This window comes from Phoca vitulina, unplaced genomic scaffold, assembly GCF_004348235.1.
Source record: "Phoca vitulina isolate PV1807 unplaced genomic scaffold, GSC_HSeal_1.0 scaffold7, whole genome shotgun sequence".
Lineage (NCBI taxonomy): Eukaryota > Metazoa > Chordata > Mammalia > Carnivora > Phocidae > Phoca > Phoca vitulina.
Genome location: NW_022589710.1, coordinates 68,455,554 through 68,483,382, shown reverse-complemented (window position 1 = coordinate 68,483,382; position 27,829 = coordinate 68,455,554). Strand labels below are relative to the sequence as shown.

The following is a 27,829-nucleotide window of genomic DNA, read 5'->3' as shown; positions in this document are numbered from 1 at the left end:
TCTGACTAATACATATTCCAAGTTAATCTTTCCTAAGTTCTTACTAATACGTGTCACAGAGCTGAAAAATGAGATTGTATTTTAGTCTGTAATAGTGCCACAGGTTGGGTTCTCCGGGAAGCAGATGCTGAGGAGTTCGGAGTACAAAAGGTTTATTGAAGAATAACACCTGTGAAGGAAAGAGGGTACCATCAGACAGCAGTGCAGGCCTGGCAGAGTCTCAGCCAGCCCAGGAGGGAGCTCTAGAGCAGATTCCTTGATGGAGAGGTCCTGGGTCAGGGGGAAATGGCTAGACCCTTGTACTGCTGTCTGGCTCAGTCATTGATTAGGGACGACCCAGAAAAGACAGGGCCCTTAGCTACCATGGCTTGCCAGTCATTGGCTGGGAGAGGTGATCAGTAATTCAGAAAGAATATACAAAATGTATCTGAAATTAAGACATCCAAATTCAAATGTGTCTCGGCCACTGTGCTGTAGCGAATCACGTTGTTGTAATCAAATCGTTCTTATAATATGTTGACTTACTAATGACACCGTGTGGGGGCTCTGTCACAGAGCACTTGTTTCTGAGGTGGTTTTGCTGCTGCTGGGGCAGTGTCGCGTGCCGGGCCGCATCAGGATAAGGTGCATCAGATACACATATTTGCATTCCAGTAGACGTAGGATGTAGAAGACACAGGACTTTGCACACGGATGTACTTGGCTTCTTGCAGTATTGCTACTGGTTCTTGCATAGGACACGAGAATTCTGATCAAATCTATTTCCTGTAATTCCCAGCAGAATAAAAAATGTGTGGTGTGTTTATAGTTGCGGTCACTGCATTACGGAGTATATTCCTAACAGAAGGGATCTTCTGTCCTGATTAGGCATTGATAAGAATTGAATCCACTTACATCTCACACCTCTGGTAACCGGGAGCATTTTCCACCAGCTACCTTCTGGCTTCGTGGGTTTCAAACCTCGCTTCTCCCCAACTTCTCACACACTTCTCTTGCCAGGTGCCCTGGGGCCCATTCACATCCCTGAAACCTCTGGCCCCACACCCTTGGCTACCCAGAGAAGCCACTGAGCCACGTTCACAACAGCCCACTACACCTAAACTAACTGTAGCCATCCGACAGGAGAAGTGGAAATGGAGCAGAAAGAGACCGTGGTCTTAGCCATTTGCGGTGAAATAGCTGAATTTTTCAGAATTTACAAAAACATGAACACATTGCTAGGACCTGCCAAGGGGCCCAGGCTGGTGAGGGACCCTCCATGGCAGTTCCAACTCCACTTAGTTTCACCCCCCCCCATGATGGTAGCTACTCTCCAAACCACACCAGCCCCCCCTCCCACGCCCACATCTGGCCCACAGGACTTCCCCTTCGACCGCCTCCCCTTGTCTCCACTCTTCTTCCCCACAAGTACTTCTGGGTCCTTCCCCGTACGGCCGTGGCACCTGCCCGTTGCCCTGGTGAGGCCTCCAAGAGCCCAGCCAGCAACACAGCAGCTGTGGTGAAGACTCTGAACAGTCACCCATTAATCATTTTGTTACCATTGCATTATTTGGAGTCAGATGTTGTCTCTTTTTTACTTATGCCCATTATCCTGTCTTCCATATTTCAGATGAGAGCCCTTCAGGTCAGGCCCACCTGTCTCATCAGCCTCTCTGGGCTCAGCATCCCAGGTTTGTCGACAATGGCCTCTGTCATTGCTGCTCAAAGTGCCGGTCTGCAAGGAGGCGAGTTTGCACGGGAATGGGAGGTCTTCTGCAGGACAGCACACGCCGTCAAGGTCAGCTGACTGTTCTGGTCGCAAGCTCTCCCAGTGCAGAGGCAGAGCGCTGATCACGTCCTGGGGCGAGCCGTCGGGTAGCAGTTTGAAAATTGGCCGCCAGCCCACAGATCATACTTTGAGGGCCACTGTCTTTGATGACATGACTTGGGGTCTTAGGAGGTTTATAAATATCCTCTCGTTTCCCTGCCTGGACTCAGAACTACCTGAGAGAGGTAGGAGTTGGACAGGTGGAGATTAAGCTAATAGCTTTATTACTGAAAAGCTGATTAGAAAGGGCTGTGCATCTGTGGCCAAAGGGATTTTCCTTTGAATTCATCTCACTCACCCTGAGGTGGGCCCCTCCTTAGGGCGGGATGCCTGCTCTGCAGGAGGGCAGTCAGAAGAGGATTGGTTTGAGTGTGCTCCATCCGCCTCCCAGACATCACCCATCATTTCCTCTGGGAGAGGAGGAAAGGCGGCAAGGTGGGATGAGAGGCCAGAAGTGTTAGGTCGGCAGTGGGCACAGGTCCTTAACCTGGAGTCCATGGCTTTAGAGGGTGTCTGGAGTCCCTGAGATTGAATGGGGTGTGTGTGTGATTTTTCTAGAGAGTCTGCAGCAGATGTTGTGGGTCCTTGGCCAGATCCCTTTAACCCACCCCCAGGCGCTGCTGTGAGTGTTCCTACCCACTTCTTTGATGAATCCTCCTTGGCCTACAGGGAGCTCCCGGCCAGAGAGACTATACCTGCCCCCCACCAGGGGAAATTGACTGACTTGGGGTACAGAGGCCACCCCTTGCCTCCAGGTAGGAACAGCTCTAGTGCAATTCAGGGTCCAGGGCAGCTCAGGAGATCAGGCAGAAGCTAGTCCTCAGCTGAGGCCACTTCTTGCTCAGCTTTTGCCTCCTGCCCTAGCTTGCTTTCCTCACTCCCCGTCTCCTTGGAGCGCCCCCTCCATAAATTACGTGTACGGGAACCTTGTCTCAGCCTTGGCTTCCAGCAGTGACGGGATTCACAGTCCTTGGCTCTCCTCAGATTCTGCAAGTGGTTTATGATCCCGTTGTGGGTTGAATCCTGGCCCCAAAAGAGGTATGCCCACATCCGAATCCCTGAAACCTATGAGTGTCACCTGATTTGGGAAAAGGGTCTTTGCAGATGTAATGAAAGATCTTGAGATGAGATAATCCTGGATTAGCCAGGTGGGCCCTCAATCCAATGACAAGTGTCCTTAAAGAGACACACACAGCGGAGGTGGCCCCGTGAGGACGAAGGCAGGGGCTGGAGTGGGAGCAGGTGACCACAAGCCAAGGAAGGCCTGGAGCCAGCAGAATCTGCAAGAGCCCGGAAGGATCCTCCCGTAGAGTCTGTGCAGGGATCACGGTCCTGCCGCACCTTGACGACTGACTCTGGCCTCCAGGACTGTGAGAGAAGAAATGTCTTGTTTTAAGCCCGCCCCCACCCCCCCCCCCGGTTGTGATCATTTGTCTCGGCAGCCACGGGACATGAATACCTCCAAAAGGTTAAGAATTCCCTCTAGTTGTCGAAGCTGCAGTCCTGCCACGTGGAAGTATGAGCGTGTGCCCGGGCCGGTGGCCCCCTGCCCCCCACCCGCATCACTGGCATGTCCAGCTTCCCGTCCCCAGGCCCTTACAGGGCCGAGCTTACCAGGAGCCTGTGTGCTGCTGACGTGACGGTGCATGGTGGCCACTCTTCCGTCTATGACAGGGAGTGTAGGGGACTTCTCAGGGCTGTGCTCACTGCCTTGGTCCACCCCCTCGTTCTTCTTGCTCTGAGAGATACCGTAAAGGCCGGTTTTGTTTTCCTTAGGATTTCCGGCAAACCACAGCATGGTCTCCCTGACGGTATTTTTCAGGATTGTGTCATGTTCCAGGATTCATCTATGATGATGCTTTCCTTCCTCTACATTTTGTCCATCCTCTCAAAAAATTAGCTCAACAGAGAGCTCATGCTAGCACACTGGACTCCTCTGTTCCTTCCCTCTTTTTATCTCCATCATGATTATTCATGATTGTATAATCAGGATTTCTCTTTAGAAGCTCCTTACTTGATATTAGCTGACAGAACAAAAGGTTCTTGATTAAATGGTGACTCTTTTCTGCTCACTGAAAGTCAAAAGCTAATGAAGTACTTTGATCAAAATGAATTTTGATATCCATTCTATGAAAATAGCAAAAATAACTTCCAGGAGCAATCAAATGGCTGTGTGGACCGATGCTTTCAGAGGTCAGGAACCATCGATCAGGAGGTCTGTTTCTGAACAAGGAACTGGAAAAGCCAGATCTGCTCACGCCAGAGCACAGATGGGAAGTAAATGCCTTCTAGGGGCTCCTGGTTCACAGGAGTGCCCCTCCCCGCCCCCGGACCCTTGCAGTAGCTTTCTCATTGTCTCCCTGTGCCCAGGTTTGTGATCCCCAAATCCCAGTTCCACCAGCCTCCATGATCTACCTAGAACACAGATTTCCATCTGGCCTTCCCTGCTCCCCACTGTCTCCTGTAGGATAGAGACCACGCTCCCCACACGCAGTCCCAGGCCTTCCAGATGGGCCCTGCCTTCCCGCAGAGTGTGCTCCCACCCCACTGCCTCTCACCTTTATACCTCTGCACGTGCAGTCCCCTCCTCTGGCGTGCCCTTCCTCTGCCCTGACCAGATCTCCCTGACCACTCAGCTCCAGTGTCACGGCCATCAGGAAGCCTTCTGGCCCTCACTGCGCTCCCATAACACCCTGAGCCTATTTTTGTCATGGCGCTTACATCAGAGTATACAATGATCTATTCTTGTGTCTGTCTCCCCAGCACTGAGTTCCCAGGGCAGGAAGTGCATCTTGTAGATCTTTGAGTCCCCAGACCTAGATCAGTGTGTGTCAAATGAAGGGTGAATGAAATCTCTTGCCTCCTAGAAGGAGTATCAGGGGCTCAGTCTCACAACCCTGAGATCATGACCTGAGCCGAAATCAAGAGTTGGATGCTTAACCAACTGAGCCACCCAGGCGCCCCCATATTCTGTATTCTTTCATTTACCCTGTAAGTTATCTTGGAACGTTTGATACTTACGTTTTGTTTTGTTTTGTTTTAGATTTTATTTATTTATATGACAGACAAGCGAGCACAAGCGGGGGGGCAGCAGGCAGAGGGAGAGGGAGAAGCAGGCTCCCCACTGAGCAGGGTGCCCGATGCGGGGCTCCATCCCAGGACCCTGGAATTATGACCTCAGCCAAAGGCAGACGCTTAACCAACTGAGCCACCCAGGCACCCCTACTTATGTTTATTTTATCCAGAATAAAAAGAAACTAGAAATGTTTATAATAAAAAAATCTAGGGCGCCTGGGTGGCTCAGTTGGTTAAGCGACTGCCTTCGGCTCAGGTCATGATCCTGGAGTCCCTGGATCGAGTCCTGCATCGGGCTCCCTGCTCGGCGGGGAGTCTGCTTCTCCCTCTGACCCTAACCCTTCTCATGTGCTCTCTCTCAAATAAATAAATAAATAAAATCTTAAAAAAAAAATCTAGGGCGCCTGGGTGGCTCAGTTGGTTGAGTGACTGCCTTTGGCTCAGGTCATGATCCTGGAGTCCTGGGATCGAGTCCCACATCAGGCTCCCAGCTCAGCGACGAGCCTGCTTCTCCCTCTGACCTTCTCCCCTCTCATGCTGTTTCTCTCTCTCTCTCTCGCTCTCTAATACATAAATAAATAAAATCTTAAAAAAAAAAAAATCTATTTAACTTTTTCATTATTTTTATACATCCACTAAGTTCTAAAAATTATTTGAGGCAAGTTATAATAGAAGAAAAAATACCAAACCATGAAACCCCCACCAGCAGAGACTTCTGTCCTGTTGCCCAGGACCAGATCACGTGGCCCCCTGACCGCTGAGAGTTGGGGAAGCTCAGCTTCCCCAAGGGGAGAGGCTGTTGGAAATGACTGAACAGACAACCAAGAGTGTCTGCTGCTGAATGTAAATAGCATCTACAAGTCATTAATCAGATTCCTTTCTCGTTCACCCCAGGAGTCCTGCCTCACTAACAAATAAGGTTCCATCTCTTCAATTTGTAAGGCACTCTGAGCACTTCCTAAGAAAGCAAATTCATTATTTTTTCGAGATCCTCCCCATGCCCACCCAACACCCAACTCCTGGGAACGCTGGTGCGTCGTTCAAAGTTCCTTTGGTTGCCAAAAACAGGAACCTAGCTCCCAGTAGCGTAAACGCAATGGGCTTGTGGCCTCCCAGCGCCGAGCTATGGGAGACACGGGCTGGAGCGTGGCTTCCCTGCCTGCATCTTGAAAGCTTCTCACTGTCTCTCATCTCCGACTCTCCCTGGTGGCTTCAGTATAACGTTGGATATGAGAAGGAGAAATAAGCTCTTCCCACCAATTCCAGTGAGAAAACACCCGGGGAAGGGCTGTGATTGGTGAGACTGCAGTCTGATCCTGTCCCAAACCAGTCACCACGGCCGGGCGCCCACCCTGTGGTACTAAGCTGGGCCACTCTGCCAGAGTCCCAGGCTCGGTGGGTCAGGAGCACGGCCCCGTGAGCAAAGGAGAAGGAATGCGTGCTGAGCTGAGCAGACAGTGGCCATCCACCATGCTGACCGGTGACCTGGTCCTCCCGGCCACCCCTGCTGAGACTCGGACAGCCTGTGCAGGGCAGGAGGGCCCCACTCCCCGAAGCTGTTGCAGAAGCGACACAGCGTCCTGCAGACCAGGACAGTTCAAGGCTGCTCAGGTGGGACTCTGTCCTCACAGCTCCCCGTGAGCAGCGATTCCTCAGGCTGTGGCAAAGTCCACCCAGGCCATGCTCACACCCCACTCAGTCTCCGTGGGGCTCCAGCAAACTGCTCTGTGGCCCTGTGCGCTTCATCCTTTTCCGGGGCGTGTCCAAGAGCCAGCCGCTGCCCAGGATTCCTGCCTCGCCTCCTCTCCCCAGGGCAGAGGCCCCCCCTTCCTCCTGGTCCCAAGCTCAGCTCCATTTCCTAATCCAGGGGGCTTTTCATTCCTTTTGGGAAAACCCCACCTTGTTATATTGGCTTGTTCATGGGACAATTTCCTTCATAATGAAGCATCAGCCCCTCCTAAGGGGCTCTTTGTAATGGTGCTGCTTCTGAGACCAAGCCAAGGGTGGCCCATTAACAACTCAAAATCCAATGGCTCAGTCGGTGAAGCATCTGCCTTTGGCTCAGGTGATGATTCCAGGGTCCTGGGATTGAGCCCCTGCTCAGCGGGGAGCCTGCTTCTCCCTCTCCCTCTGCCTGCCGCTCCCCCTGCTTGTGCTCGCTCTCTGTCTCTGTCAAATACATAAATAAAATCTTTAAAAAAAAAAAATCCACTGCCACTTCTTGAGCACGTACTATGTACAAAGCATCTCCCCTCCTTCATCTAATTTAACCCCCCAAATACTCGGAGGAAGTAGGTATAATCAGTCCCGTCTGACTGATAGGAGAAACTCTCACAAGGCAAGTGTGTGACAGCCTGAATGTGAACATGGTTTTTGATCCCAGGGCCCCTGAATATAGAGTATAGAAGTCTGTGATCTGCAGGGGATGAAGTCATGGAAGCACTTGGCTCACTGAGGTCTACACACACACACAGCTGTTTAGTGCAGGAATCGCACCCACCACGTGTGCATACGTCCTGGGCACCATCAGCCATGGCCTCATGGGATTCCAAGAGCAAAGAGCCTTCGGCCCCTAAAATCAAGTTAGCCCCACCTCCCTCCCTGCTCAGAGAGGCACTAACGCCCATTCCAGGCTGAAGGAAAATCTGGCATGGGGCCACAGAGAGGCAGCCTGTCTGGCCCAGTGAGGTGCCTTCCTAAGGGACTTTCAAGGGGGATTGCCCAGAGCCATGAACTTCTGAACCCAACCAGAACTTTACACCCTTCAGGGCAGCTTGCCTCCATCATCAGCATGGAGCTGTGATGGGGCCTGGGAAAATACGCAACAAGTTCCGGTTCCAGCTGCGGGCCTTCTAGCCCAGACCAAGAGAGAGTGCCCGACCCACGGCGGAAGTGCCAGCTTCCTTGGTAACTCAGGCAATGCTGATGAGCCCAACAGCATCCTCGAAGTCACCCTTCAGACCCGTGTTCGAATGCCCAAGTAGGAAGAGAGCATGCTATGTGTTTTAATCCGCTGGACCATTCCCGAGAAAGTCGAAGGAAGCCAGGGTGTGCCCTGCTGGGTCAGGTCTGCGCTCATCCTGCACCCCTAACAGGGCCTGGCACGTGAGTTAGATGTATTTCTGCCTAATACAGGCGGCGTCCCTCCCTCCAGCCACTGTGGTTTGCTCTGTTGCCAGCTTGCCCCCGGGTGACTTGGTGGCCACGAACCCAAGGCAGGCTCCCAGCTGGTTTGGTTGAACACGTTTCTTACTAACACCTAGGGAAGCCCTGGCACCAGCCTCACGGAGATCTGCCTCACCATCACCAACAGATGACTCCACGGCTATGTTTGTGTTGCACCAGGGCTCTCGTTCACCGGCACCCAAAGAAAGCCCTGACGGTCCCCTGGGTGTCGGACGCGTATGTCCTGATCCAGCGCTCGTCTCCCTGCTCTCAGCTCCTCGGGGTCCCTGTGCTCCGCGCCACTGTGTCCTCAGGCTTCCGCTGGAGATAAGACAGACGGAGAGAGTCCTACGAGAATAGCAACCATTCATGTCGTTTATATTGCTCATGGCACATGGACCACGGCTTGACATGGCTATTCTGAACATTTCTACCTAAGTTAACCAGCCATCCAACCCACCTGGCGGGGCCACAGAATGGCAAAACAATGTCTTCATCTTTCTCATTCATCCCCTTGTCTGCCTATTCTTTCAGAAGTGCACCTCCTGGGGGCCTGCTGCAGGCCCTAGCAATGCCCAGGAGGGTCCCAGGTCCCTGCCCGCAGTGCACATGACAAATAACCATGATACAGGGCTACCGCACCTGCATGAAAAAGCACCATGGGAGGAAAGAGGAAGACAGTACCAGGCCCGTGGCTCCCCGAGGAGGTGGCTCCGAGCCACACCTTCAGCACCTACTCACGGAGAAAGAACACGGGGGGGGGGGGGGGGAGGCGTGCATGGGTGTCTCGGGAGAGTGGTGGTGTCAGGGGGTGAGCCCCAGGAAGGCTGTACTGAAGACTTTGGACTTGATCCTAAGGTCAAAATGAACTACGGAAGGAGCCGAGCCATAGAGGGACTGTCACATTTGGTGCCTAGGGATGTCCCTCTGGCCTCCGGTTAGACATGGGGTGGGACATTTGTCGTCACCTCTGCTCCTCCCGTACGTAGCCCCTCCGCAGATGGCGGTAAAGATGATACATGCATGTCTCACACAGAACGGAGGAGCAAGACAAGCAAGCAGCAGGAGGGCGCAGTGAACCGAGTGTTGGGTGGCAGGACGCAGACGGACAGGCAGTAGCTGGCCTTACCTTCATCGCCCGTGTGGTCACAGCCCCCAGCCTGTCCAGTGCCCTCGGGAATTCGAACAAGAGAGGGAAGTACTACAATACCAACTGGAGAGTTTTTGTGATTTGTGGGTGAGGGCCCAGCAGTGTCAGCGTCTCTAGAAACGAACTTCACAGGTCAGGAAACTGAGGCCCACAGAAGTTATCTCCCCAAGGCCCCATAGCGTGATAATGGAGCAGGGATTCAGACCTGTGCCTGTAAAGACATGAAAAGATAATCTCTTCTAATTTTTATCTTTAAACGTCTATTAATGAAATAATTATTTAAAAATCGCCCCTTCCGGAATACTACTCAGCCATCCAAAAAAATGAAATCTTGCCATTTGCAACGATGTGGATGGAACTAGAGGGTATTATGCTAAGTGAAATGAGTCAATCAGGGAAAGACAATTATCATATGATCTCACTCATATGTGGAATTTAAGAAATAAAACAGGGGCGCCTGGGTGGCTCAGATGGTTAAGCGTCTGCCTTCGGCTCAGATCATGATCCCAGGGTCCTTGGGATCAAGCCCCATATCGGGCTCCTGGCTCAGCGGGGAGCCTGCTTCTCCCTCTCCCTCTACCTCTCTCCCTGCTCATGTTCTCTATCTCTGTGTCTCAAATGAATAAATAAAAAATTTTTTAAAAAATTAAAAAAAAAAGAAAAACAGAGGATCATAGGGGAAGAGAGGAAAAAATAAAACAAGACAAAATCAGAGAGGGAGACAAACCATAAGAGGCTCTTAATCAGGAAACAAACAGGGTTGCTGGAGGGGAGGGGAGTGGGGGATGGGGTAACTGGGTGATGGGCATTAAGGAGGGCATGTGATGTAATGAGCACTGGATATTATACAAGACTGATGAATCACTGACCTCTACCTCTGAAACTAATAATACATTATATGTTAATTAATTGAATTTACATTTAAAAATTTAAATTCAACTAATTAACATTGACTTAAAATCTTAAACACATGCTCATTTAAAATAATAATAATAATAATAAATCCCCCCTTTAAAAGAATTGTTGGTGAGCCTCCCAACTCTTGTCCTTTTTGAGGAAGGACGGCAGCAGTGAAGGGAGCCAGGCTCCCAGCAAGTTCTCTCAGGAGTCAGATCGATCAAGGAAATGCACATTAAATGACAAAACCATCTTACACCCACCAGATTGGCACATTAAATGACAAAACCATCTTACACCCACCAGGTCGGCAAAAATGCTAATACGGCATACCAGGGGCTAGTGACAGTGTGGATTGAGAGTCCTGGGTGCCTCAGTCAGTTAAGCATCTGCGTTTGGCTCAGGTCATGATCCTGGGGTCCTGGGATTGAGTCCAGCGTGAGCAGAGAGCCCGCTTCTCCCTCAGCCTGCCGCTCCCCCTGCATGTGCGCGCTCTCTCTCTCTGACAAATAAAATCTTTTAAAAAAGAGAGATTCATTTCCTGCCAGGACTGTCAATTGAGAACATTTTGAAGGCAATTTGGCTGTATCTGCTAAAATGGATGAGTTTAGTACCCATTGTAACCAGGAAACATGACTAGAATGTCCATAGCAGCACCGTTATAGTAGCAAGGTCTGGAGACAACCCAGATGTTTACCCACAGAACAGACGCACAAATCGCAGTATAGCTGTGTAGTAAATATTATGCAGCAGGAAAAAGGAGTAAACTGTTGTACAAGTCAGGACGAATACATTTCCACAAACATAGTGTTGAGAAGAAAAGAGGTTACAGAATACATGTGATAACCATTTGTTTAAGTTCAAACACATCCATCACTTAAGGACACACGTATGAAAAAAAAAGGACACAGGTACAGATGTGGTAAAACAGCTCAGCGTTACCAGTAATGTTGTGTGTCTTAAGCAGGGTGGCCAATACGCGGCTGCTAACATTATTAGCACTCTTTGTAGTTGATACACATTATAGATCTGAATCCTCAGGGAACTCAGTGGGAGCCTGGCTCCCCTCACTGCTGCCGTCCTTCCTCAAAAAGGACAAGAGTTGGGAGGCTCGCCAACAATTCTCTTTTAAAGGGGGAGTTTTTAAATAATGATTTCATTTGTAGATTTTTAAAGATAAAAATTAGAAGAGATCCCACTAATGACAGGAACACCAGTGAGGCACAGGCGGGAGAATCCGCGGCTGGGTGGTGGGCACAGAAGTAAACGTGGTACCTGGCTTCTCACCCATAAGAATAGCCCACAGGCGCCCGGCTGACTCAGCTGATAGAGCATGCGACTCTTGATCTCAGGGTTGTGAGTTCGAGCCCCATGTTGGGCATAGAGCTTATATTAAGGAGGAGGTGGAAGAGGACCACCACCACCCTCATTAGGCATGTTGTTGTGTTTAACTCACTAGTTGTTCCAATTTGTGCCTTGCGTGGGGGCTCAAACTCAGGACCCCGAGATCAAGAATCATATGCTCCACCGACTGGCCAGGTGCCCCTGTGCTGTATTTCTAAGTGAAATGCAAAGTTGCTGGAAGGGCTCTGAATGTACAGGCAGCATGTCATCTGCTGCTATGGGGCTGATGAGAGGAACCGTGAAGTCGCTTACAAACTGTTCTTGTTATACAGCCCTTAGCGGCTCGGACTCTGAACTCTGCATTATGATTTGCCATGACATACTCATTGGGACACAGCTCAGGAAGACATTGACACGCTTGTCTGCCCTAGCTTCAGAGAAGGTACGAGGGTCTGCAGTGTGTGCAAGCTTCCAGTAACTCGCTGGGTGCTCAGTTCCATTTCATAATGCACTTGGACCCTAGCTGATCGGTCCTCCAGTGAAAGACCTTAGAAGCTTACTAAGACAAGTGGAACCTGGTCCAGCTGTCCCATCCCTACCCCCATTTTTCCCGATGAGGAAACAGGCTTCAAGAGGAAGACCCTTGCCCCCAAATCAGCAGAGGTGGAACAAAAGAGGGACACAGAAGAAGACACGTCCTCTCCCTGGGGGCTCTTAAACGAGGAGTGGGCTTTTCCAGGCAGGTGAAAGGGAAGGGCATGGGCCAAGATGTGAAGGAGCAGAATGCTGGGGGGCAGGGGGGACACTTCATTGCGGGGTTTGGAGGTGAGGGAAGAAGCAGCAGGACCAGCTTTTGGAGAGCCTGGTGAGGCCAGCTCAGGACCCAAAAATGACAACCCCTTTCATGGCAAGGTGGCCAGACCAAGATGCTCACCGCCTGGTCAACTGGCTGCATGGGCAGAATCCTAACTGACCGGCAGATGCCCCCTGCCTCAGTGCAGACAGAAAGGAACTGTCAGCCAGGACATCACACCTGCTCATTCCCCACCCCCTCCAATTTCAGTTTGGGACCCAACCCCACCCTTCCTGGGGGTATCAGGATCAATAGCCCCTCTGGGTCAGCTGGGCCTGTTCTTCCACTGGCTGAACAAGAGGCTGCATCCGGGTGGGGATCAGACTAAAGGGCTTTGTCCTTGTGACAGCCCCTGTGACAGCTGGAACGAAGAATGGAGCAGGGAGGGCAGGGCCCGCTGCACCACCCTGATGGCCCAAGAGAGATCAGAGGGAGGTCGAGAAGAGGAGCAGGGAAGGCTGGGCACACTAACGCTCCACGTTAGCACTCACATGATTCCAATTTCAGCTTTTTTAACCTTCCTGCCTTTCTTCATGTGTGAGGTTTAGCAGTGAAATACACACAATTTTTTTTTAATTTCAAAAAAATTGCCTCCCGTTTTCTTCCCGACCATTTCCTCTCTACTCACCGAAAGGCTGGAAGCTTTGCCATGAACTTTTCAGGGTGAGACGTTAATGATGGTGATCTAGACTGTATCTCACATAATTCTCTTTCCTAATTCTCCCGTTCATGAGAAATAAACATGAAATCCCTGAACATCAAAGCCATTTCCTATTAGAGACCCCAAACAACCCATCAACTGGCCAGTAGATGGCGCCAGAAGTCAGTCACTGCCTTTGGACCCAAGGGCTCTAACCTCGTGCCTTCACACACGTGCTCATAGCCAGTCCATACCTAGATGGCCAGCTGCCCTGTCTTGAGCCAAGTGGGGGGGCGGGGAGGCAGGGGAGAGTGAGGAGGTGGGAAAAACAAAGTCTAATTTTAACTCAGCACCATGGGAAAGGAAGGAGGCTTGTAGAATGAATGTGGCCTGAGGGAGGGGATTTCTCAGCTGAGCCTGGCAGACACCTGTCCCCTGGAGAAGGGTCTTGCAGGAGGAAGTGCTCTAAGGTTCCAGGCACGTTTGGGGAACAACTGAGAGTGGACAGAGAAGGGTCTGGGAAGGAAGACCAGGGCCAGACCATAAAGCCCTTGCGTTGCTGCAATCATCTTTGTTCAGTGAAGGAATGAAAGCATGCTGTGAAGATGTTTCATCTGAGGGTGATCATTTCATCAAAGGGCATCATTCCCACTGCCTGGGGAGGCTGAGGGGATGGAGGAGGGAGGCTGGAACAGAACCAGAACATAATGCAGCCGCGTATTCTTGCCCCCCCCCCCCCACTGTCACCCTTTCCTGTTCTCCCTCCCTCTGCATCTGCTTCTCTGCTATGCTCTTCAACTCCAGGCCACCTGGTCAGGGCTGACAGTGGTGCCTCCCCCTCCAGACAGTCTGGGGCGGGGTTCCGCAGCCAGCGTTCCAGGCCCTGAGAGCACCAGGGGCAGGTGCAGAGATGGGGAGGATGTGGGTCTCGGGCAGCGGACAGGGGGCCTGGAGGTGGCATGAGCTGGGCAGCCGGGCCCCAGGTCTTGCATGCCTGCACAGGTACTGCCGGCTTGGTGCCCGGGGGGGCCCTGGGAGGGGGGCAGATGAGAACAGAAATGAATGTAGAACAGGTAAATCCAGCAAGAACCAGCTGAAGGTGGCCAGGGCACGGGGGTTGAGGGGCTGGGGCAGGGTGGGACCCAGAGGATGGAGAGAAGGGGCATTTAAAAGGAAAAATCCACCAGTGTTGGCAGCATTCAGAATGTGGGGGCCGAGGGATGAGTCAAAGATGACTCACAAGGTTTGAAGGTGAATCAAGGGAAAGTGACGGTGCTTCCAGGAAGAAGTTGGAGCCCACGCCCAGGGCTGCTGTTCTTTGGGGCCTGAAGAACTGGTCTGGACTGTCCCACGTGTCATTTGCATGTTTATAGTCTGTCCCTCCCCCACTAGAATGTAAGCCCCTGAACGAGCTGAGACTGTCCTGCTCTGTGCCTTGCCTGGGGGGCTCAGTCTACACCTGTCCACACCCGACTCAGAGCAGGCCAGGAGAGGCAGCCGGCTTTGGCGAGAGGGAGATTGGGAGCCCAAGGGGGACAGGGAGGGGGTCACACTGCACCCCCGCCTAGGCACAGCCTCCTGTCTCTCCAGGTTCCCAGCTCTTCACTAGCCTGGGACTGCATCCTGGGGCAGCCCTGTGCCTGCCAAGCCGATCGGGCTCCATTCCTTCCCACCCACCCCTCCCACCACGTCCTTGCTCACAACACGGGGTCCTGTTGCTGGGTGCCCATCCACCTGGATGCCCCACATGGCGACACTGAGCAGGTCACCTGCTGCTCTGGCCTGGGCCCCACATTCCCCAAGGTGACTGCAGCACCCCCCCACGCAGGATCCCCCATGCAGGACCCTGGACTGTTAGCTCGCCCTCCTTGGTCTCCCGCAAGCTTGCCCCTTCTCCACCCACCAGCTCTGCGGGTGCAGGCCTACTCAGCTCTCCCTGGGCCTGACCTCCATGCACAGGACAGTCAGAGTGGAACAATGTCTGAACAGTGGGGCCCGGGGACAGTCTCCCATGCCTCCTGTGCTACTCGGGCCACATCTCGAGTCCCCTGGCGCAGGGCACTGCAGGATCTGGCACCTACCTGTTGCTTTGGCTCCAGTGGCCCCCCTGCCCCCTCCAGGCTGTGTCCCCCATCCCACCCATCCCACAGGAAGGCTTCTCTGGCCTCCATTTCCTTTCCGGCCTCGCCTTCTCCCCGTTCCCTAGGACTCCTCCTATTCCTTCTAGATTTCACGTTTGCAGATGCCCTTCCCCGCCTCCCCCCACCAGCTGCTAACACCACTCCGTCCATTCTCAGGACCCTCCCAGCACCCATCAGTTTACAGATTCGTGTATTCGTCCGGTGTTGGCTTCACATCTCCACCATGCATGCGGTGACCTAAGTTTGCACCCACTGCATCCCAGGGCCTGGACACGGGTTCCCTGTCAAAATGGCCACACTCCGCTGACAGCGATGGGACAGGAGGGCAAGGGAGTGTTTGTGGCGCCTCCTTCTGGTGACAACGTGTGCAAGTTAACAGGAGAGTCACCAACCCCATGGGGCCTTCCAGGGATGGCTGCCCTGCTGGGCCTCAAAGGATGGGTTAAAACTGGCCAGGAGAAGAACAGTTTTGGTACCAAAGTGTCCTCAGTTTTATAGTTGGTCGGTGGGAAACTGGCTTGCTGTGTGGGAATCCACTTCAGGGCCAACTCTAAGTGGCCAAGTCACTCGACCTCCCCTCACTCCTGGAGTCTATCCCTTCACTTCCTTTGGGACCGTGCTCTCCCTCCCCTTCCTGCTCCTGAAATGAGCCCAAACCCCGCAGACGGGTACAAGTGCAGGACAGCATTATAGTGACCTGGCGACCGCCAGCGTGGGTCACCCTTCTCCCCGCTCTCCATTAAGAGAACAGCATCCATCCATCCACGTGCCAGGTGCTCTGGTCTTCCCTGGGATTCGCTCACAGCATCCGCCCACATCCTTACTGTGATCATCACTGTACAGAGAGGTTGAGCAGCCTGCTCAAAGTCACACAGCCACTAAGTGGAAGGGACGGGGCTCACAGTCCAGACCATCCTTTTCCAGGTCAACTGTGTCTCTTTCCAAAATAGGAACCACTGAATTTTCCTATATCATTATAACTCAATTCTGAACATTTCTCCTAGCTCTTTGCTAAACATCAATTCTTAAAAAACAGGTATTATGAGGTATAACTGACATGCGACAGTCTGCACAATTTGATATGTTTTGACATACACGTACACCTGTGACACCGTGACTGCAAACAAGACACTGAGCAGATGCATCACCCAGAGCTTCCGCATCGCCCCTCTGTCCCCCTCCCCAGCACCTGCCCGCCCCACCCCGCCCAGGCCTCCACAGATCCATTTTCCATCACTAAAGTTTAGCTTGCATTTTCTAAAATTATATCAATGGCATCTTTCCTTCAGCATAATGATTTTGTATACAGAATATTTACCAGTATACACCATAATCTGGGCCATAAAAGAAGTCTCGATAAATCTGAAAGGATTCAAATCATGCAGAATATGTTCTTCGACCACAATGGGATGAAATATTAGAAATCAGGGGCACCTGGGTGGTTCAGTTGGTTAAGCGACTGCCTTCGGCTCAGGTCATGATCCCGGAGTCCTGGGATCGAGTCCCGCATTGGGCTCCCGGCTCAGTGGGGAGCCTGCTTCTCCCTCTGACCCTCTCCCCTCTCATGCTGTTTCTCTCTCGCTCGCTCTCTAATAAATAAATAAAATCTTTTGAAAAAAGAAAAAGAAATATTAGAAATCAGTAGCAAGGGGCGCCTGGGTGGCTCAGTCAGTTCAGCATCTGACTTCGGCTCAAGTCATGATCTTGGGGTCCTGGGATTGAGGCCCGCATTAGGCTCTGTGCTCAGCAGGGAGTCTGCTTGTCCCTCTTCCCTCTGCCCCTCTCCCCGCTCTGCTTATGCTCTCTCTCTCAAATAAAATAAAATCAGTAACTAAAAGATTTCTGGAAAACCTCCAAATATTTGGAAGCTAACACATTTACAAATCATCCATGGGTCAAAGAAGAAATCAAAAAGGAAATTGAAGACTTATTTGTTTACTTTCATTCACATGACACTGCGTGTCAGGCCCTGTCCTGGGTCATTTCCAAAAACAGACTTTGCTCATTTCAGCCTCGTAACCCTACAAGAAAAGCAGACTTCATGCCCCTGGTACAGACGCAGGCGCAGAGTAAGTGACTCGCCCAGGCCACATGGGTAGGCAGGAGCAGATCTGAGATTTGAACCCAGGGCACCAGAATCTGTGCCTTGTGTTCCAGCTTAATGGAGGGACACTGAAGGTGATCACTTTTGGACCAGCTCAACAAATATTAGGGAGCTAATCTGCAGGACTTGGATATGTAACAGAAACACAGCGGAGGGAGCAGGAGGAGCTTGGGTGGGAAAGGAGGTGAGGGGGGCACAGAAGAGCAAGGGTTGGAGGGCTCGCTGGAGTGGGTGAGCATGTGCCATGTTGGGGGGTCCCACATTCTGAGAACCTATTTATATGGGATTGGGCCTGGGAGGAAGAGAAGTCGAGGTGGGAAGGGACCCTAGGGAAATGCGGGAGCTGAAGGTCCACAGGGACATTAATTACAAGAAAAAGAGAGGGAATGGTGTCCAGGCCAAACGGTGTGGGGGCCGTTCACAGAGTGAGGTTTACAAAGGTGACAGGGAGCATGGTAGGAGCAGAGACAAATAGGAAGGTGGGGTGTCCTGCAGGGCCCATGAGCCTGGTTAAGGCAGCCGTCTTTCTTCTATGAATGCTGGGGTGTCCGAGAGGGTTTGGGGAGTGTGAAAGAGGGCACAGCCAGGATCAGATCTGTGTTCACAAAGCCCACCCTAGCCACAGGTGAAGACAGGTGCAATCAGGGAGCTATGGAGGGCTAGGTGAGCCGCTGGGGGTGGCAACAGGGGTGAGGGACTTGGGGCAGGAAGTGGAGCTCGAAGGTGGAGAGAAGCCGATGGATTCAAGAGGCATTTAGGAGGCAGAAATGGCAAGGTCATGCCAGATTCCCTGTGGGGAAGCTCGGGGTTCTAGACCGTGGTGGTATAGTCACCTGGGAGTGAGTCCTGGGAGAAGACCAGGTAGGTGGGGCAGTGAGCTCAGTGTCCAGGTGTGGCACTAGGAGAGTCCTGGCCCAGGCTTTTCTGTGCATCATCCACACAAAGGTACGGTTCCAGGAGCTCCAGAGAAAGGCCCGAGGGGGGGGCAAGTCTGCAGAGACCTAGAAGGAGTCGCCAGCAGGCTGGAGAACCACGGCATGCTGGTGATGGAACGGAAGCAATGCTGGTCAGCGTGGAACGTTGTCCAGAGGTCAAGGGGGAGCAGGACGAGAGAGTTCTTGTGCTTAGTAACTAAGGCAGGTAGGAGAGAGCTGGAAGGCCAGGAGGCTGTGGTGGGAGGGAGGGTTGTTCACGTTCATTCGTCTGAACCAGCTGGGAAGCCGTGATTCCAGGAGAGGCCTTGGGGCAAGTTCTGCGGAGCAGAGGCAGGTGAAGGCTCCGGAAACCGAGACGTTCACAGCTGGGGCTTTGAGTGGCCCTGACAGAAGCGGGGTAGAAGGAAGAGGTGGGCCAGGCCTCCGGGTCAGGAGAGCAGGAGGGCCGCCCTGGCGAGCAGGTGGAGGAGCTCCCCACAGCCGACTGGGGGATCTGGAGCCAGCACGCTGCCTCCTCCTCCTCCTTCCCCCCGCCCCCTCCCCAGCCCCGCCCCCAGCCCCGGCTGCCGGGAAAACCCCCGGCGAGAGCGCCCACGTACAGCTGGGGGCAGAAATTATGTTACAAGGTGCCCCAGCCAACGCACAGCGCCCGCCTCCCCCACGTGGCTGGAAGTTTCCACTCTATTTTTCCTATTTAATACTAGTTAAGAAGCCTTGCGTTGATTTCACACAGTCCTAATGGGTCCCAAGCCTCAGTACGAAAACCCCGTTCCTGGAAAAGCAGGGTTTCCCCGGAGACGAGGGTGGAGGGAGGGTTCAGACAGGTTTGTTTACAACGTAAGGAGCTTCCAGATTGTTCCCCGTTGGGGGGCGGGGGAGGCTGGAGTGTTGGAAGGAGCTGGAGGAGGACCAATGGTGGGAGGAGCTAGCGACAAAGGAGCCCAGGGCAGGGCTAGGTTTACGTTGACACGCGGTGCTCCAGGCGAGGGTCCTCAGACGCGGAACTACCTGGTGGCTGACCTGGGCGCTGGCCACGGGCCCCTCCCCTCCGAGATTCTCAGGACTCTCATCTGAGAGGCTCATTGTTCAAAATACTTTTGGAATTCCCATTTAGAAATTGGCTTTTGGAGCGACTTAATCCCCCAAAGGGTGAACTAGATACGTCACATGACGACCTCAAATTACGTAAAATAGGCAGTAAAGAAGATGGGCTTTACAAAGTCATAGTGGGTGTACTGGGTGAGCATGCATTAGTTCAGTGATCCGGGGATTCTAGGCTAGTGTGAAGGACACAGTTTAAGGCAAACCCAAGGCAAGTAGAAGTGATGGGTATTAAGGAGGGCACTTGTGATGAGCACTGGGTGTTACATATAAATAATGAATCACTAAATTCTCCTAAAACACACGCACAGACACACATGCGCAGCAGGTAGAAATCCCCCAAGGATGGAGCGCGGGTTTGGAGAACTCAGGCCTCTGTAAGTGTCCATTTCAACACTTCCCCTTGTGCACAGTGCGGCCTAAGAAAAGGACCAGCCCCCAAATCCGAGCAGGGCCTGCATGTGTGGAGATTACCTGGCAATGGGGGCAGGCAGGGATGACCCTCAGTCACCTGCTGGCGCTCCTCATTCCACCCTCAGTACCGGGCCCCTAGAGTGTGGCCAGGCCCCTGGGGCTCCCCTTATCCCAATAATAAGGGAACAGAAGGCAAGCTGAGGACAAAGCAGAAGCTGACACCCCACAAGTACCCCCCCATGGGATCTATGTGACATTCCTCAGGCTCTCCTGGCTGCCCTAAAGCTAAGGAGAGGAAAAACAAAGAGTTAATTTACAGAGATCACAATCCTGCAAGACAGGAGTCTCCCTCAGTTTACAAATGTCTTAGCAATCTACAAGAACAAAGCATTTCTAGCAACCTAGCTTCCAGAAGGAAATGTAGATACAATTAAATGTCCTTATAACCTGCAGCCCACTGACAGATACTTAAGGCGGGCAGAGTGTAATGTCCCTCCAGGAAGCTCCAACTATCTTCATGTTAATGCCTTACTAGAAGGAAAATCAACCTTAACTTGACAGTGGCAAGGGCTCTAGTTATCTTGTAGGTCTTCTTTAGCATACGAAAGTTCTTTCGAAAACCTCCCTTTTCCTTACCTCCCCCAACCCCATAGTATATAATCAGCGGCCCACAGGTCCTGTCCCCGTGCTTTAATAAACCACCATTTTGCACCAAAGATGTCTCGAGAATTCTTTCTTGGGCGTGGGCTCCAGACCTCACCCCACCAAACCTCACCTATATTCCAAAACCCCATCACCAACATCCCACGTGGTTAGGGGGTCCCTCTGGTCAAGACAAAAACCAGGGGTCGGGTTTACCTCCCCCATGTGCATGCACTGGTCACCCCTGACAGCCCGTCAGGGGCTGGCGCCTCTGGACCCTGTAACCAGGCTGTGAGCCAGGGCCTCTGCATCCCGAAGCTCTGGCAGGCACCTGTTGCCCCAGTTCCAGGGCCCTGAAGCCATAATCGCTGCCCTGGCCGAAGAGATGTGGCGCTGCACAGGTGAACCCCCAATCGTAGTCGGGAGCCTCTGATCACTGCCCCAGGCGTACAGATGCGGGGACCGATCCCTCTCTTCTCCTCCAGCCCCTGTACCCGGCCTCAAAGCCCTAGACCTGGCCCGGGGCCCCGGTAACTGCTACAGACCCCGACGCCGCTGCGGCAGGCCCTGGTGCCAAGGGTCCCGAAGCCTATACCGCCCGGGGACACTGTAAGAATTAAGTTACTTTGGCGGACTTGCTGAAGCAACGAGCGCACGCGCCCAGGCCCGGGCGGGGTGGCGCCACTGCGCCCGCGCGCGCCCAGCTAGCGGTACAGGCCCAAGGTGGGGGCAGGGGCGCCGGCGTGAGCCGCGCGGGGGGCGGCGGCCCCGGAAGACGCGAGACCTTCGCGAGAGTTCCGGGCTGCGCCGGCGCACTGAGACCGGCGCGGGGACGCGCGCGGCGGCCGTTGGGGGTGGGGCACTCGGGGCGGGCCCGCGCGCGCCCGGGAGAGGGGCGGGGCCGCGGCCAGGGCGCAGGCGCAGGCGCGCGGCCGCGGCGGCGGTTGGGGAGGGTTCTTCCGGAAGGTTCGGGAGGCTTCTGGAAAAGGCGCCGCGCGCCGGGCGGGCCCGCGTCTATATAAGGGAAGCGCGGGGGCGGCGCGCCAGTTGCTTCTGCGTCCTGGTGCTGCGTCGTCGCGGAGCCTGTGCGGTCCTTTAGCCAAGGTGAGGGGGCGGTTGGGGGGGGTCTGTGGGGGGCGGCGGGGGCCGGGGGCGGCGGGGGCCGAGGGTGGCGAGCGCGTGGCGGGCCCCCCTGGAGGTCCCGAGCCCACGGGGCGGCGCGGCCATGCTCTCGGCGGCGGAGGCTTCGGGCCTGGTGCGGCCCCGACCCCCGCCCGGGGGAAGGGGAGGGTGCGCCCGGGCCCGCGGGGACCCCTGGCCACCCGGCCGCGGCTCCGGGGGACGGGGGGGCGGCTCTGGGCGGGGGTCTCCCCGGGCCTGTGGCGCCCGGTTGCGGCGACGTGCGCACGGCCCTCGTTGTCGCAGCTGGAAATGAGGTCATCCTTTGTCGGCGGCCCCCGGCTCGGGGCCCGGCGGGCGCGGGCCTCCGGGAGGACCGGGCGCGGGGGCGGCACGTAACCGGCCTCGCGGGCCTTGCAGATGCCTGAGGAAACCCAGACCCAAGACCAGCCGATGGAGGAGGAGGAGGTGGAGACGTTCGCCTTCCAGGCGGAGATCGCCCAGTTGATGTCCCTGATCATCAACACCTTCTACTCGAATAAGGAGATCTTTCTCAGGGAGCTGATTTCCAACTCGTCGGACGTAAGTGCGCGGCTGCAGGCCGGGGTTGTGCCGGGGAAGCCCCCTCCCCGGCAGCTCTGCCCTTACGCTCTGTTTTGGTAATAGGCTTTGGACAAAATCAGATACGAGAGCTTGACCGATCCCAGTAAGCTAGACTCTGGGAAGGAGCTGCACATCAACCTCATTCCGAACAAGCAAGACCGAACCCTCACCATCGTGGATACCGGCATTGGCATGACCAAGGCCGATTTGATCAATAACCTGGGCACTATCGCCAAGTCTGGGACCAAAGCATTCATGGAAGCTTTGCAGGCTGGTGCAGATATCTCTATGATTGGCCAGTTTGGTGTCGGGTTCTATTCTGCCTACTTGGTTGCCGAGAAAGTGACGGTGATCACCAAGCATAACGATGACGAGCAGTATGCCTGGGAGTCTTCTGCAGGAGGATCGTTCACAGTTAGGACTGATACAGGTAGGCACCCGGTGGGCCGCTTCCCTAGGTCACTCGGTTGTGTGGGGGGTGCCCGGTACTGCAGGCCGGGACCCCTGAAGATGCTGTGGAATTGGCAAAAATTTGCTTGCCCTGATCCATTCTGCAGCGAGCTTAGTAAGCACGTGATAGAAGAGCGGGGCCTTCTAGTTCCTGAGCTCCAGCTAGGCAGGTAACTGCCCAGATTCTCCTTTTGTGGTAACTGTAAACTCCACTTGGTAAACTTGCTGAGAAACTTGGTTGGGTGTGGTGTGGAGAGCTGAATTGTGATAGTCTTTTTTCCCCCCAGCACCTTAACTTGCCCATTCAGATTGAAATTGAGTGTGTTTCTCTCTCTACAGGTGAACCTATGGGTCGGGGAACAAAGGTTATCCTGCATCTGAAAGAAGACCAGACGGAGTACTTGGAGGAAAGGAGAATAAAAGAGATTGTGAAGAAGCACTCCCAGTTTATTGGCTATCCCATTACTCTCTTTGTGAGTGTCTATGTTGGGTGTAGATACTAAAACTAGTGAGCTGAAATTTTTAGTGCTGGGATCTATTAATGAGGGAAAGACCCAAACTTGACTAGTTTGGAGTTCTGTTTTATTGTGAAGGTATCCAGAGTTGTTTAGGTAGATAAGTTAAATATTGACTAGAAGTTTTTTGCCTGCTAAACGTTTTTCTTTGAGTATGTTATGCTTTGGTTTAAGTGTGCACGTTCCATTCAGAGTGTTCTTCAGTTCAGGAATGCAGAGGTGATGTGATTTTGCTTTTTTTTTGAAGGTGGAGAAGGAACGCGATAAAGAGGTCAGCGACGACGAGGCTGAAGAAAAGGAAGAGAAAGAGGAGGAAAAAGAAAAGGAAGAGAAGGAGTCTGATGACAAACCTGAAATAGAAGATGTTGGTTCTGATGAGGAGGAGGAGGAGAAGAAGGATGGTGACAAGAAGAAGAAAAAGAAGATCAAGGAGAAGTACATTGATCAGGAAGAATTGAACAAGACAAAGCCTATTTGGACCAGAAACCCTGACGATATCACCAATGAAGAATATGGAGAATTTTACAAGAGCTTGACCAATGACTGGGAAGATCACTTGGCAGTGAAGGTGAGTGCCCAGTGCTTCCCGAGCAGTTATATCTCCGGAGGTTGTCTGAGGTGGTTGAGGTGCAGGTTGCTGCCAAAGGCTCTGTCATCCCAGCCCTTGTCCTCTCCCCCCAAAAGCGCTTTCAGTTCTGTGACTGCAAGTATTTGCGGGGTCAGGTGAGGTAGCCTTTAGTGACAGTTGCTTGCATTGTCCCTTGATTATGACTTGACATGTGCTTTCTTACAGCATTTTTCAGTGGAAGGACAGTTGGAGTTCAGAGCTCTTCTCTTTGTGCCAAGACGTGCTCCCTTTGACCTATTCGAGAACAGAAAGAAAAAGAACAACATTAAGTTGTATGTTCGCAGAGTTTTCATCATGGATAACTGCGAGGAGCTAATCCCTGAGTATCTGAGTAAGTGTGGTCGGGTGTGAGGCTCGATCCCGGCCAGTAGTTATCTCCACACCATAGATTCGAGTCTGTGGGGCAGGAGCTCATTTTTGGTTTTTTGGGTTTACGTATTTGTGGACTGCATCTTTAGGATGATTTTGAGTGCATTTGTTTATTTTTTCAGATTTCATTAGAGGTGTGGTGGACTCTGAGGATCTTCCTCTAAATATTTCCCGTGAGATGCTGCAGCAAAGCAAAATTTTAAAAGTTATCAGAAAGAACTTGGTCAAAAAGTGCTTGGAACTCTTCACTGAACTGGCTGAAGACAAAGAGAACTATAAGAAGTTTTATGAACAGTTTTCGAAAAACATCAAGGTTGGTGTAAACACATTTGATTTTAGTGGTGGTAGTCATTGTGGCTTGTCAAATTTTAAATGATTTTTTTTAATTCAGAGAAAGTTCAGAGCTCATGTTCTCTTTCAGCTGGGAATACATGAAGACTCTCAGAATCGAAAGAAGCTCTCAGAGCTGTTACGATACTATACGTCTGCTTCGGGCGATGAGATGGTTTCCCTCAAGGACTATTGCACCAGAATGAAGGAAAACCAGAAACACATCTATTACATCACAGGTAAGACAACAGGTGTACAGTCACCTTGTTCTCACAAGCTCCTGGAGCCTGTGTGTTCTACACGGGGCTTCACACATCAGCTCGTGGGGACTAACCTAGGCAAGACCACGTGGGCTGGGCCACGTCTGTGGTTAGGTCTGACTGGACTTAGCAAAAGTCAAAAGGAAATGAAGTCCCTTCCTGTTAAAGGTCTGTAACTTTCTACCAACGCCTCAGGTGAGACCAAGGATCAGGTAGCGAACTCGGCCTTCGTGGAGCGTCTTCGGAAGCATGGCTTGGAAGTGATCTATATGATCGAGCCCATCGATGAGTACTGTGTGCAACAGCTGAAGGAATTTGAGGGGAAGACATTAGTGTCTGTTACCAAAGAGGGCTTGGAACTTCCAGAAGATGAAGAAGAGAAAAAGAAACAGGAAGAGAAAAAAACAAAGTTTGAAAACCTGTGCAAGATCATGAAGGACATCTTGGAGAAAAAAGTAGAAAAGGTGCGTGAGAACAGTGCTTCTGTCTGCCTCGCTCTCCTGGTGGTGGGCTGCTTTCTAGAGGGCCTGTAGGTGTTTTCCAAGCTTGTCCTTCATAGGCTCTTTCTCCCCTTGTGTTTTCTGAACTTACGAATAGAAAACTAGGATTTCCTATATAGTGAGAGGAAACTCTAACATTCTTGAAGACCCTGGAGAGCGTTAGGATGCGCAGAAAAAAGTTCTGAATACTTAATTTGCAGGTAGTATTGGATTAACGAATAGACAGTACTCGGGAGTCCTTAGGTTTCATTTTACAATAAAGCTGATAGTAGTGAAAAGTTAGAATAACACTTTTTCTTCGGTGCATCGCTCACGTCGTGCTTTGATTCCAGGTGGTCGTGTCAAACCGACTGGTGACCTCCCCGTGCTGCATTGTCACAAGCACATACGGCTGGACGGCGAACATGGAGCGGATCATGAAGGCCCAGGCCTTGAGGGACAACTCCACCATGGGCTACATGGCGGCGAAGAAGCACCTGGAGGTCAACCCGGACCACTCCATCATTGAGACCTTACGGCAGAAGGCGGAGGCCGACAAGAACGACAAGTCTGTGAAGGACCTGGTCATCCTGCTCTACGAAACTGCCCTCCTGTCCTCTGGCTTCAGTCTGGAAGATCCCCAGACACATGCTAACCGGATCTACAGGATGATCAAGCTTGGTCTCGGTAAGCTTCCTACGACACCGTGGGGTGGTGAAAGCCCAAATGTGTGGAACAGGTGTGACCTTCAGCCACCTGAGCGACACTGGGGGTGTCACATCCAGTTTGGGTAACCTCTTAAAGGCCCTTTTTTTAAGCTCAACAGGCCTTTTGATCAGAAAGGCTAAAAAAAAGTGAAAGCGCTATATTCACCACCAGGTAATTGTTTAGCCTTTAAAGTGGGTAGATGGGGCGCCCGGGTGGCTCAGCCGGTTAAGCGTCTGCCTTCGGCTCAGGTCATGATCCCAGAGTCCTGGGATCGAGCCCCACATCGGGCTGTCTGCTCATGAGGAGCCTGCTTCTCCCTCTGCCTGCTGCTCTGCCTACAAGTGGGAGAGACCAGCCATATTGGGCTAATTATTAGCTGGCTTCAAGAAATTTAGCGCGAGGGTTTTCTTTCCAAATAGGTATTGATGAAGACGACCCCACGGCTGACGATAGCAGCGCCGCAGTGAGCGAAGAGATGCCGCCCCTCGAGGGTGACGATGACACGTCCCGCATGGAGGAAGTCGACTAAGCGCCGCCGAGCATTACTTGTACATGTATTCGATACTTTATCTTCATTCTCTCTGATAATATATTTTCAAGGATGTTTTTTTTTATTTTTGTTAACATTTTAAGAATCTGTATGGCATGACAGTAACTACTTAAGGGGAAGATAAGATTTCTTTCTTTTCGGAGTGTGCTACTGTGACGTGTAGGACCTAAAGCCCAGCTAGTTTTTCTTCCCCGGTTCCATGCTGGCTCGTAACCGGACAAGGTAACATTTGTTTTAAGGTGTATGTAACCTAACGTGAACCGTGTGCTCTAAAGTGTTTAGCTATCAAGCGGATTCCTTAGTAAGATCAAATTTTTTTTGTCACTGAAGTGTTCTGAGCTATACCTTGAAGTTTAAAAGAGAACTGTTGGTTAAAACGACTCTCACCGTCTAGGATCTACTTTTTAAATCTTCTATCCCCTGTAGTTATCAACTGCATGTACCAGGCCTTTAGAAACTAGTAGTTAAACTGAACCAACTGGATGGGAGTAACCATGTATAGGGCTTGTTTTCCAAAGAAGAGCATTGTTTAGAGTAGCGAAATTCTAAGCCTATTTAGACATGTGGTAAAGCTGTTCAAGAAGTAACTCAGCAAGTTCTGTGAGTGGAAATGTAGTGCTCAAGTCACATTCTGCTTTAAAAGGTTGTAACAAATACAAACAAATTAAAAAAAAAAGTTCTGTGAAAATGTTTTCTTTGAGGGGAATGTGGGAGTTCAGGTGACAGGGCAGCCCCGAATGTAAGAACTTGAGGTATACGCACGTGTTGCCTATGAGGACATTTAAGGAAAGAGGGAGGCGGTTACCTTTGGTGGTCTGAGGTCTTCATGACCTTGGCCGTGCACACTGAGGTGGCAGCCGTGGGGGGGGCGGGGAGCATGTTCTAGAGCACATGGGAGAAAATGGGAACATCATGAGCATGCGTCCTCTGTATGCTGTGTGCCGTTTCCTCACGGACAAGTCCTCTCTCCTTAGGATTTTCATGTCCAAACTGCTATTTTGTAGTATTTGTAAAACCTGCTTTATGTCCTAAATATAGTTCCTTAATACCTCAGCCTTAGGAATATCTGAGTTCTTTACCAAATCTACTTACTGTCATCCCACCTGAAATCCTTTTATTCTCTGGTTCTTTACTGAGCCTCAGGCAAGATGCACAGAGGGGTGGTTGCAGACCCCGTGAGCCACAGTAGGGAGAAGGTGAGCTCCGGTCTTAAACGGGAACCGGCTGAGTGGGCAGGCTTCCCCTGTGGGAGCTGGCGGCAGCAATGGCCGGCCCTAAAATTCAGTGTTTGTAGAAAACGGGTGGTAGCAGGTCCATACAGGGTTTGGAGGCTAAGGTCACGTACAATGACCAAGGCCAATCTAGGGGAAGGGCCGGGAGTGAACGAGTTGCATGTCCTGGGGAAGGTTGGTCCCCTGGCGCCCTTGCAGCTGCTGACTGCCTCCTGAATGGTAATCACATTTAATCTGAGAAGTTTCTGGCCTCAGACAAGCAGGGATTGCTTAGGTTGAGGCGTCCATACTTGATTCCAGATTTACCTCCAAAACCCA

General features: G+C 52.2%; 1 protein-coding gene across 1 annotated transcript; it reads left to right on the top strand.

Moving 5' to 3' along the window:
• Nucleotides 1-21,198: 21,198 nt before the first annotated feature.
• Nucleotides 21,199-26,955, top strand: HSP90AA1 (heat shock protein 90 alpha family class A member 1). The gene is made up of 11 exons (XM_032405957.1): nt 21,199-21,372; nt 21,808-21,969; nt 22,054-22,420; nt 22,780-22,913; nt 23,203-23,523; nt 23,749-23,914; nt 24,075-24,265; nt 24,374-24,521; nt 24,738-25,006; nt 25,375-25,708; nt 26,149-26,955. Exons 2-11 carry the CDS (start codon nt 21,808-21,810, stop codon nt 26,256-26,258), a joined length of 2,202 nt encoding a protein of 733 aa, XP_032261848.1. The 5' UTR covers nt 21,199-21,372; the 3' UTR covers nt 26,259-26,955.
• Nucleotides 26,956-27,829: the final 874 nt, after the last annotated feature.

Excerpts from the sequence above, each read along its gene's own strand:
- HSP90AA1 (XM_032405957.1), top strand. The coding sequence starts at position 21,808 with ATGCCTGAGGAAACCCAGACCCAAGACCAGCCGATGGAGGAGGAGGAG. Across the intron at positions 22,421-22,779 it reads CACAGTTAGGACTGATACAG|GTGAACCTATGGGTCGGGGA; the intron begins GTAGGCACCCGG and ends CTCTCTCTACAG. Across the intron at positions 24,522-24,737 it reads ACACATCTATTACATCACAG|GTGAGACCAAGGATCAGGTA; the intron begins GTAAGACAACAG and ends CCAACGCCTCAG.